Genomic DNA, 12,030 nt, shown 5'->3' on the forward strand with positions numbered 1-12,030 from the left:
GGAAATCGCAATCGCAAGCTCCCTAAACGCTCAGAAAATCGCTCTAAAGGGTTTGTGCCCTAATTCTGGCTTGCATCTGAATTGAATGCAAAGTTTATGTGGCTTGGAACTAGGCCAATGAAAAGGGGCAAGAATTGCATTTGATTGGCCCAAGCTGTAAACTTGGCCTAAGCTGTGAATTTCTGTGCAAGCCCCAATTTTATAGCATGTCTTTACGTAAGATATGATAGTTGTGCTGTGCTATTTCACCTTGCAATTGTGAAGTCCAGTTTGTGAAACCACTATAGGCTTTACGTTAGCATTTCTGTATTCATATTGAACTTATAAAAAAATCTTACTGGTGTTTTCAAATGAGTTTATGTTGCAATGTGTCTGAAAGTACAATTTTGAGTAGTGTGGGAACAGCTAACCTGAAGTCTTGTGTATTCCATTCTGGATAGTCTGTGCCCACCACAGCCATACGTTCTATAGAGCACAATAGGACATGTGTCAAAAAACCCCTGACTCCTTAAATGATATACATATTCTCCATTACTGTCACATGAAGCGAATTAGCGATAAATAAGGATGTACTTGCACTAGATTATCACCCAGATCTTTCATTAATGATAATTTCAAGTGACCAAAACCTAGTGTGGATTTGCTGCTTTGGTTGAGCTGTAAATATCCCTAGGATTAATGTCCATCATTAATGGAGCGTGATTAATTTGGTTATAAAATCATAAAATACCACAGAAATTGTAACAAGGGATAGAAGTGTCAAATTGTACAATTAGGCAGGAATCACGCTTGTGTCTGTAGAAAACAGCTGACAGCAATCGCATGACCTCCCCCCCCCCCCCCCCAGTGCATTTTCACAACGTGTAAAAATATATGTGATTCCTTAGAGTGTGATCCCTGCCTTGTCTTCAGGGTCTTATCTGTGACCTGACCAGCTCTACAGCATTGCCTGCCCTTTATTTCCCCACCAGACAAAATAAAGAGCATTGCAATCTATACACTGTGTAAACATTGATCTTTCCTTCCCATCTCTCTGCAAACAGCTAATCTAAACAAGTCACTCAGTAGAATGCCAACATCCAGAAAAGATTCCATTGCTCAGAAAATGCACCCAGTGTTCAGAATCTGCTTCAAGTGTGTTGGAATGACTCTGCTGTGCATTCTCCCTGCAAGCTTTGTTTGTAGATTCGGTGGGTGGATCGTTCCACAAACATGGAGCACACTGCCCAGTTTTACAGGTGCAGGATCTTGGGTTATAAAGATTTTATAAACCAGGTCTCTGCTTCTAGAACAGGGATGTCAAACCAGTCCTTCGAGGGCCGAGGTCCTCACACATTTTTCACACAGCTCAAATGAATTGATGGATCTGAATCGGGAAAGGTGTGGTCCATCAGGTAGAACACATTCCTCTCTTCCTCAGTCCATCCTAAACACTGGCATGGATCTGGCCCTCCAGGCCTGGAGTTCGACACCTGTGCTCTAGAAGGATGCATTGCAGTGTGCACAGCTGTATATATTTTATGCACCGTCCTACTTGATGGAATGAATGAGGTCAGTGTTAGGGCAGACAGGACGCAGGTGCCTGTTCGTTGCAGCACAACACATGGCCAGCTGTATTTTATAGTGTGAATGAGTCCAGATTCTGCTTGCAAAAGCAGCTGTCTGTAGACTGAAATCAGAACTCCAGATGTGCCGACTTGTTCAGTATCCATAAAGAATGCAGAGGAGCACTGTGACAGTAGGGTAACTAGTGTTTTAGGAGGAACACTTTTTTATAATGTCTATTTAAATGAGAATTAAGTATGAGTATAAAAAATGTGACTGCAGTGTGCTGGATGCAAGGTTTAAAATCTTCCAAGGTATAAAGGGACTGTGCTTATGCCAAGATGTAGCACAGGGCTTGGTTTTGTGATGCAGGAAAAAAGCGTGACAGCCCTTGATCACTTTTGGCTGCTGCATCTTACAGTGATGTGAAAAACTATTTGCCCCCTTCCTGATTTCTTATTCTTTTGCAGGTTTGCCACACTTAAATGTTTCTGCTCATCAAAAACCGTTAACTTTTAGTCAAAGATAACATAATTTAACACAAAATGCAGTTTTAAATGATGGTTTTTATTATTTAGTGAGAAAAAAAACCTCAGAACCTACATGGCCCTGTGTGAAAAAGAAATTACCCCCTGAACCTAATAACTGGTTGGGCCACCCTTAGCAGCAATAACTGCAATCAAGCGTTTGCAATAACTTGCAACGAGTCTTTTACAGCGCTCTGGAGGAATTTTGGCCCACTTATCTTTGCAGAATTGTTGTAATTCAGCTTTATTTGAGGGTTTTCTAGCATGAACCGCCTTTTTAAGGTCATGCCACAACATCTCAATAGGATTCAGGTCAGGACTTTGACTAGGCCACTCCAAAGTCTTCATTTTGTTTTTCTTCAGCCATTCCGAGGTGGATTTGCTGGTGTGTTTTGGGCCATTGTCCTGCTGCAGCATCCAAGATCGCTTCAGCTTGAGTTGACGAACAGATGGCCGAACATTCTCCTTCAGGATTTTTTGGTAGACAGTAGAATTCATGGTTCCATCTATCACAGCAAGCCTTCCAGGTCCTGAAGCAGCAAAACAACCCCAGACCATCACACTACCACCACCATATTTTACTGTTGGTATGATGTTCTTTTGCTGAAATGCTGTGTTACTTCTACGCCAAATGTAACGGGACACACACCTTCCAAAAAGTTCAACTTTTGTCTCGTCGGTCCACAAGGTATTTTCCCAAAAGTCTTGGCAATCATTGAGATGTTTTTTAGCAAAATTGAGATGAGCCTTAATGTTCTTTTTGCTTAAAAGTGGTTTGCGCCTTGGATATCTGCCATGCAGGCCGTTTTTTGCCCAGTCTCTTTCTTATGGTGGAGTCGTGAGCACTGACCTTAATTGAGGCAAGTGAGGCCTGCAGTCCTTTAGATGTTGTCCTGGGGTCTTTTGTGGCCTCGGATGAGTTTTCTCTGCGCTCTTGGGGTAATTTTGGTCGCAAAAGTCCCAAAGCTTTAGAAATGGCTTTATAACCTTTACCAGACTGATAGATCTTAATTACTTTTGTTCTCATTTGTTCCTGAATTTCTTTGGATCTTGGCATGATGTCTAGCTTTTGAGGTGCTTTTGGTCTACTTCTCTGTGTCAGATAGCTCCTATTTAAAGGGGAACTGAAGTAAGAGGTATACGGAGGCTGCTATATTTATTTCCTTTTAATCAATGCCAGTTGCCTGGCAGCCCTGCTGGTCTATTTCTCTGCAGTAGTATCTGAATAACACCAGAAACAAGCATGCAGCTAGTCTTGTCAGATCTGACTTTAAAGTCTGAAACACCTGATCTGCTGCATGCTTGTTCAGGGGCTATGGCTAATAGTATTAGAGGCAGATGATCAGCAGGGCTGCCAGGCAACTGGTATTGCTTAAAAGGAAATAAATATGGCAGCCTCCATATAAATCTCTCTTCAGTTCCCCTTTAAGTGATTTCTTGATTGAAACAGGTGTGGCAGTAATCAGGCTTGGGGGTGACTACAGAAATTGAACTCAGGTGTGATAAGCCACAGTTAAGTTATTTTTTTTAACAAGGGGGGCAATCACTTTTTCACACAGGGCCATGTAGATTTGGAGTTTTTTTGTTCTCACTAAATAATAAAAACTATCATTTAAAACTGCATTTTGTGTTCAATTATGTTATCTTTGACTAATAGTTAACGTTTTTTGATGAGCAGAAACATTTAAGTGTGATAAACATGCAAAAAAATAAGAAATCAGGAAGGGGGCAAATAGTTTTTCACATCACTGTATATACCTATCATTTAAAAGACTCAGGCTAGGAACACACTAGGCATATGTTTGCCGCTGATAAAAGTCTATGGGCCACATGTAAATGTGCTTATATTTTAAAACGCACAACTTGTTGCATACGTTTCAAAAATGTATATATAAAGCACATAATGTAAATCCAAAAAGGTGCAGAGGAATTTTTTTTTTTTTTTTTTTTATAAATACAAATTGTATTTTACTGCTTTGAGTAGAGAAATGGATGCATGACACGTACAAAAACGCACCAATAAATAAAACCACAGAGTGTAGAAAACACATTAGTTTTCTGCACTGCGTAGTGTGCTCCCAGCCTCAAGCAAATGTGGGTGTTGGTCAAAATGTAATTTTGTCTCAGCCTGCTCTGCTGGTGGCTGTAGAAGCTTATGGTTTCCAGTAGGATGCTGTTTATCTTAATTCTAGTGATTAATAAAATGGGCATTTTAAAGATTGCAGGCCGTGTTTAATCTGTCACATGCTTGCCTTGGGTGTGGAGCAGCTTGTGCTGCCAAGACTGTGGCTGAAATGCTGAAGATCTGTGTGTTTGCTAAAGGTCTTCCTACTTCCTACCTTTCAGGGACCTGAACCGTCATGTTAAAGTAAAGCAGAAAACTGCTGTACTGAACATGTTAAGGAGACTGGACAAGATTCGGTTCAGAGGTCAGAAGCGAGAGGAGTTTCCCGACTTGGCCGAGTCTCCCAACGCCTCCGATACAGAATGTGGAGATGACATCCTTCTGAAAATACCTCGCACAACAAAAGACAATGAAGAGCTGAAGGACCCTGTGAGTTCTTTACATTGTGGGAAAAAAAAAGCATATTATCTTCCCATGTTTATTATAGCGCTTTATCATTTATTTATTTTTTTACAGAGTACTGAGCTACATTTCTGCAAGCGGTTCCCTAAATAGATAAAATGTAATACGGCTTAGCTGTTAAGAATGTCTTTTTTTGTTTAGTAGTAGAATTTGGGGCACACAGGTTCAGGAGCTAAGCTGACGTTACCTCAGTGCCCCACTCATGGTCCTACAGGTGGCAGCACACCTCTGCTCTCCGCATACTGCTCTTCACCCAATCCACTGTTGGGATAGTTTTCCCTATCTATAAGAGGTTGACACCTGTATGACTGCAGACTTGAGCCACCACTGCTGGTGATACGGAGGCTGCCATATTTATTTCCTTTTAAACAATACCAGTTACCTGGCAGCCCTGCTGATCTATTTGGCTGCAGTAGTGTCTGAATCACACTAGAAACAAGCATACAGCTAATCTCATAAGTTTTGACAATATTAACAGAAGCACCTGATCTGATGCATGCTTGTTCAGGGTCTGTGGCTAAAGGTATTAGAGGCAGAGGATCAGCAGGATAGCCAGGCAACTGGTATTGCTTAAAAGAAATAAACATGGCAGCCTCCAGATCACTCACACTTCGGGTTCACTTTAAAATGCATACATATAAATGTACCGGTACATTTCTCCCAGAGTAAAATGCGCTATAAATCACTTTTTTCTTCCTCTGTGACTGTCACTTACAGAAGGGAGTGGAAGAATAACAGATCTGACAGGTTTTGGACCAGTCCATCTCCTCATGGGGGATGCTCAGTTATTTATTTATTTACAAAAGTGCTTACTGAGCTGCAGCAGATCAGTCCAACTGCCAGAATAGTGTACAGAATTGTATACAAATGTGTAGGGAGGCCAGATGGCATCTTGTATAGATCCTTTTGTAAATCTGCTTTTGTAAAGAATATAATTAATACTGAGAATCTCCCCTGAGAAGATAGACTAGTCCAAAATTTGTCAGATCTGTCACCTTTTTACTACCTACTGTAAGTGACAGCAACATAGGAAAACTGTAATTTATAGTGCTTTTATTCTGGAAGAAATTTACATTTTTATATGCATGAATTTTTAATTTTGATAATATTTATTCATGATAGTGGACTTTTAAGTTGAAATGAGCCCTGTGCTACACCTGCCTGTCACCTGACCTTTTTTGTAAGGAGAGGAGTAGGGGGATTGGCGTCAGAAGATGGGGTATCCAGGCTCCTAGACCTCCACCAAGCTCTTGGCATCCCCTAGGTGGTGCAGTGGATAATACCGGCTCTCTGGTTGACTGTCATGTTTTTTTCTATGACTATTATTTAATGAGTTTCTGATTTGAAATAAGCGTAATTTCAATGGGAAGATTTTACCTGCCTGCTGATTACCTGGGTCGCTAACATTGGGTATTTATAGACCTGATACTTTAACCACTTCACCACTGAGGGGTTTTACCCCCTGAGCACCAGAGCAATTTTCACCTTTCAGCGCTCCTTCCATTCATTCGTCTATAACTTTATTATTACTTATCCCAATGAAATGAACTATATCTTGTTTTTTCGCCACCAATTAGGCTTTCTTTAGGTGGGACATTATGCCAAGAATTATTTTACTCTAAATGTGTTTTAATGGGGAAATAGGAAAAAATGTGGGAAAAAATTATTATTTTTCAGTTTTCGGCCATTATAGTTTTTAAATAAAGCATGCTACTGTAATTAAAACCCATGAAATGTATTAACCCATTTGTCCCAGTTATAAAACCATTTAAATTATGTCCCTATCACAATGTTTGGCGCAAATATTTTATTTGGAAATAAAGGTGCATTTTTTTCAGTTTTGCATCCATCCCTAATTACAAGCCCGCAGTTTATAAAGTAACAGTGTTATACCCTCTTGACATAAATATTTAAAAAGTTCAGTCCCTAAGGTAACTATCTGTTTTTTTTTTTTTATTGTATTTTTTTTTTTTTAATTACAAAAAAAAAATAAAAATTGGGGAGTGTGGGAGGTAATGAGTTAATTTATTGTGTAAATGTAATGTTTGTATATGTAAAATGCTTTTAGGGTGTAGTTTACTATTTGGCCACAAGATGGCCACAGAGTGTTTGTTTACATGCGACCTGTAAGCGTCCGGAAGGACGCTTACAGGAAGCTGTAGGAGGCTGGGAGACTCACAATGATCTCGCTGTTTCTGAAAGAAGCAGCAGATCATTGCGGGGGGCTTAGATCAATGAACGGGAATGGATTTTCCCGTTCATTGATCTCCGGGCGAGCGGGCGGCGGCGTGCACGAGCGGCGGGTGCGCGCGCACGAGCGGCGGGAGCGCGGAAGGTACGGGGGGAAGCCTCGGTAGGGGGGAAGCCTAAGGCTAGGTTCACAGTGCTCAGTTACGTTGCAGAACAATTCTGCATGTCAATTCACTGCTCATGCAATTCTATGGATCTGTTCACAGTAACGGATTGCGTTTTTCTAATTCACTGTATGCAGGCTTTGTATTAAAGTCTATGTCCATTCTCCATTGCAGATCACAGTCATTATAACACGTGCGTTATGCAACTGACCACTGTGAATCCAGCCTTAGGGTCCCAATTAGGCTTCCCCCTCCCCGTAGCTGCAAGCAATCCAGCGCCGGCTCCCCCGAAGTGTCCCGGAATTATCCCTCGACAAGCCTGACAAGGCTTCATATATTTACCTTCCCTGGCTCTAGCGGGTGGTGCTGTTGCGGCTCTCAGCATGGAAATAGCCGATTCCAGTCGGGTCCGCTCTACTGCGCAGGCATAGATGTCTTAGGCCCGGTTCACATTAGCGTTCCCTGTCCGGATTCGCCGGGCAATGCAAAGGCTATGCGGACGTTCACACGCGTCCGTTCCGTACAGTACGGAGCCGGACCAGAGCCGAACTCCGGACGCTTTTCCAACAAGCGCTATTTTTCGGTCCGGATCATCCGGCCCATGCACCCGGACCGGAGCCTGACTGCACCATCCGGAAATATGAAAGCAATGGGAAACGGAAGCACAGAACACACTGGAGACAAACACCGGACGTTCTACCCCAATTCCTATGCGTATTTATAGCGGCCATTTCGGATGGGGACACATGGGCCCAGCATATCTGGAGTGGAGCAGCAGTGACACATGTGCTGGAGCTGTTTTGGCAGTATGTCGGAGGTGGACGTGAGGCCTACAGTGGAGGACCTGATTCTACAGGTGCACCAGGTGCACCTTCTGCAGACCCCAACAAATTTTAAGGTATTTTTTTTTTTCCCACGGATCTGGATGGCAGCCTGAAGCAGTCCTGATGCAAACGGACCGGATCGGAACTCTACTGTTCCAATCCGGATCAGGTCCTGATACGATCCGGTCCGTTTGCATGCCAAAACGCAAGTGTGAACGGGGCCTTACGCCTGCGCAATAGAGCGGACCGACTGGAATCGGCTACTTCCGTCTATTTCTGAGACCGGAGCGGCAATTGCACCTGCGCTGGGGCCGTAAAGGGAAATATTTACATGCTCGCCGTTCCTGGCCCTGCAGCGAGACCACCGTGGGACGGAGGAGGACCACAAAGCCTCGATAGGATCCTGAGGTGAGTACCCCCCAGGGGCATATTTTTTTTTAATACAGATTCTCTTTAAAACCTACCTGGCGTTCTATTAAAGATCGCCAGGGGGCAGCGCAGCGCTATTTTTAATTTTTTTTTTTTCAATCATGTAGCTAGCCTAGCGCTAGCTACATGATGCCCCCCTCCCTTCCGCATCCCTCCCACCCCTCCGATCGCCGCCGGCGCTGTAAGCCATAAGGAAATCCCGTTCTAAAACGGGATTTCCTTTAGGGCTTCCCCGTCGCCATGGCGACACACGTCGTGACGTCATCGACGTCAGCAACGTCGTGACGTCACAGGGAGACCCGATCCACCCCTCAGCGCTGCCTGGCACTGATTGGCCAGGCAGCACACAGGGTCTTGCCTGGGGGGGCCCTGCATCGCAGCGGCGGATCGGCAGCGATCAGGTGAGACATGCAGCAAGCAAAGTGCTTGCTGCGTGTTTAAAAAAAAATTATTCAAATCAGCCCAGCGGGGCCTGAGCGGCGACCTCCGGCGGCAATGGACGTATTAGGTCGTCCATACCGCTTAGGAGGTTAACACGCGTTTTATGCAACTGACCACTGTGAATCCAGCCTAAAGCACATAGATTGCAATGTGGTTATATGGTCCAATGTAATACAACCTGTTAGTTTAAAGGCTAGTTCACAGTGCTCAGTTGGGTTGCAGAATAATTCAAAGTCAACTCACTGCCCATACAAGTCTGTTCACAGCACTGCATTGTAACTGATGTTGTTCTAATGCATGCAGGATTTGTATTTAAAGGGAACCTAAACTGAGAAGGATATGGATTTTTTCCTTTTAAAATACCAGTTGCCTAACTCTCCTGCTGATCCTGTGACTCTAAAGGCTAGTACACACTAGCAATTTTGATTGGCCAATGATTGGTCAATTTTACCACCTCCATGTAGTATGAGGGCCAAACAGATTTTCAATTCTATGCAGAGTATATAGGTAAATGGTCATACTACATGGAGGTGGTAAAATTGACCAATGATTGGTCTATCAAAATTGCTAGTGTGTACTAGGCTTTAGGGCTCGTTTCCACTACATGCAGATTCTGCATGCAGAAAACTGACTCCAATGAATGTCTATGGGCCTGTTTCCACTGAACGCAATTTTTCTGATGTAGATTTTCCATAGGCATTCATTAGAGTCAGTTTTCTGCATGCAGAATCTGCGTGTAGTGGAAACAGGCCCTAATACTTTTAGCCACAGCCCCTCAACAAGCATGCAGATCAGGTGCTCTGACTGAAGTCAGACTGGATTAGCTGCATGCTTGTTTCAGGTGTGTGATTCAGCCACTACTGCCGCCAAAGAGATCAGCAGGACTGCCAAGCAACTGGTATTGTTTAAAGAGACACTGTAACGAGAAAAAACGTCCCCTGGGGGGTACTCGCCTCGGGAGGGGGAAGCTTCAGGATCCTAATGAGGCTTGCCCCGTCCTCCTCTGTCCCAAGGGGGTCTCGCTGCAGCCCTTTAAAGCCGGCGTGACAAATCCGACAGCCTGTTCAATAGTTACCTTTCCAGGCTCCAGCGGGGGCGCTGTTTCGGCTCTTCTGACGGAGATAGGCGGAAATAGACTATCTCCGTCGGGTACGCTCTACTGAGCGGCCCGATGATGATCGGCTATTTCCTCCTATCTCCGTGGGAAGAGCGGATACTGCGCCTGCACTGGAGCCACGGAGGTAAATATTAACATCGCCTCCGCTCCGGAAGGATTTTCGCCGCCACCGTGGGACCGAGGAGGACGGGAGAAGCCTCAATAGGATCCGGAGGCTTCCCCCACACGAGGTGAGTACCCCCAGGAGACGTTTTTTCGTTCCAGATTTTCTTTAAAAGGAAACATCCCTATCCCTATCAGTAAAGGTTCCCTTTAAGTTTATTTTCATATGTCTCTCTTACATTCAAGTAATCCACCATAGATACTGTGTTTTTCCCATACTGATTGTGTGCCTTTGGAGGTGTTTATGGTTGAACTAGCACTTTATATTGTATACTAGCTTCCTCTGTGCATAGATTATTATCTCACATGTTCATCATCACTCAAATTTATTTTTCTGCTACATTGATTTTGCGTATTCATGAATTGATTTTTTTGATTCATTTGTGAATTCCTGTAAATCCCGCCTTTTTTCCACTGAGCCTGCTATATTTCTGTAACAGTTATAGCCCTCTCCCCCTCCTTCATGTTGGAATTTTAACTGTTTTTATTAATTACTGGCATCTGTTGCAACCTTTTTTTTTTTTTTTGGTTCTTTGGTTCTTTACATGTGGTAATTAAATACAACTTATATCCAAGTCGCACATTTATCTGCATATTATTTTTTGGTAAAATCTTCAGGTGCTGCTCACTATACATCTCCTGTGTGCCCATTTTCAAACTGCATGAATTTAGATTATCCTGCTTCAATTTGGAATTACTGGCAGCTCATTGACCACTCCTAGTTGTGAGAACTGCCTTCTTATTGGCTGTGGGTAACAAGGCATCTTCTCATAGTAATTTAAATACACAATCCACCTTTTAGGAGCTGACACCCAGCTGTAGGGATGGCCAATGAGATGCAAATAATTCTGAGCTCATTCGGGATTATGCACATTTTTTTGCAAAGGTAGGCATCTTAACATTGATTCATCTAAGGCCTCTTTTCCACGGACTGTTTATAGGCAGTGAAATGCCTCTCAAACTCTCACAACTGCTCACTGCTGCCTGGTAACTGCTTGCTGCTGCCTGGTATCTGTTTACTGCTGCCTGGTAACTGCTTGCTGAGCACACAGTTCAGCAGTCCTTGGAAAAGAGGCCTTATTGTGGCAAGGTGGCATTCGATTGGTCTGTTTTCAAGCTGCATAACATTTGTGTACACAATTTGTGTAATGCTATTTTATGGGCTCATTTCTATTTGCAGCACGGACCTGTCCGGCTCTGTGTTGTACGCGACTCCCGGGGGGCTTTGCTTGTGATCCTAATTATTATACTGAATAAGATCGCGGGCGCAAATTCCCTCAGAATGCAGGGAATCATGTGCTGCGGTTCGGTGGTGAATTGCAGCGCATGTATGGAAACAGCAGACAATGCAGTCTATACACTGTTTGCTGTCCCTGTGATCGAGTTTCCATAAGCACAGCTGAAAGCATGCTGTATGGAAATGAGCCCTAACTCAGAACGATTTGCATCTCATTGACCATCCCTACCCAGCTGTATGAGCCTTTTCTTGTCCTGCCCTGTCAGGGCTGGTGCACACCAAAACCCGCTAGCAGATCCGCAAAATGCTAGCAGATTTTTAAACGCTTTTTTTTATTTTTATGAGGCGTTTTGCTAGCGTTTTGCGGATTGCTGCTGCGGTTTTCAGTATAGTAGATTTCATATATTGTTACAGTAAAGCTGTTACTGAACAGCTTCTGTAACAAAAACGCCTGCAAAACCGCTCTGAAGTGCCGTTTTTCAGAGCGGTTTGCGTTTTTCCTATACTTAACATTGAGGCAGAAACGCATCCGAAATCCAAAAAATGCCTCACCCAGGCATTTTTCGTTTCTGCTAAACGCCTGCCGCTCTGGTGTGCACCACCCCATTGAGATACATTGACCAAGCAGATCCGCAGCCGCAAGCGGATCTGAAAACGCCCAAAAAGCCGCTCGGTGTGCACCAGCCCTTAGTGTGCAGAGTGTTTACATTTTCCCTAATGCTGTCTGTTTTAGGGCCCGTTTCCACAGGGATAGTGATGCGAATGCGCCTACCTAGCCGCATCACATCACTTCCACTGCTGCCCACG

At 43.7% G+C, this 12,030-nt stretch overlaps 1 protein-coding gene across 2 annotated transcripts in view; it reads left to right on the top strand.

Moving 5' to 3' along the window:
- The window catches only part of GRAMD4 (GRAM domain containing 4), a 157,985-nt gene that overhangs the window by 48,127 nt on the left and 97,828 nt on the right, over nt 1-12,030 (top strand). For both annotated transcript variants that reach the window (XM_068276318.1, XM_068276319.1), the window contains exon 2: nt 4,419-4,626. In XM_068276318.1, coding sequence (XP_068132419.1) covers nt 4,419-4,626 — 208 coding nt within the window. The remainder of the gene's footprint in view (nt 1-4,418; nt 4,627-12,030) is intronic.

Source organism: Hyperolius riggenbachi, chromosome 3 (assembly GCF_040937935.1).
Source record: "Hyperolius riggenbachi isolate aHypRig1 chromosome 3, aHypRig1.pri, whole genome shotgun sequence".
Taxonomy (NCBI): domain Eukaryota; kingdom Metazoa; phylum Chordata; class Amphibia; order Anura; family Hyperoliidae; genus Hyperolius; species Hyperolius riggenbachi.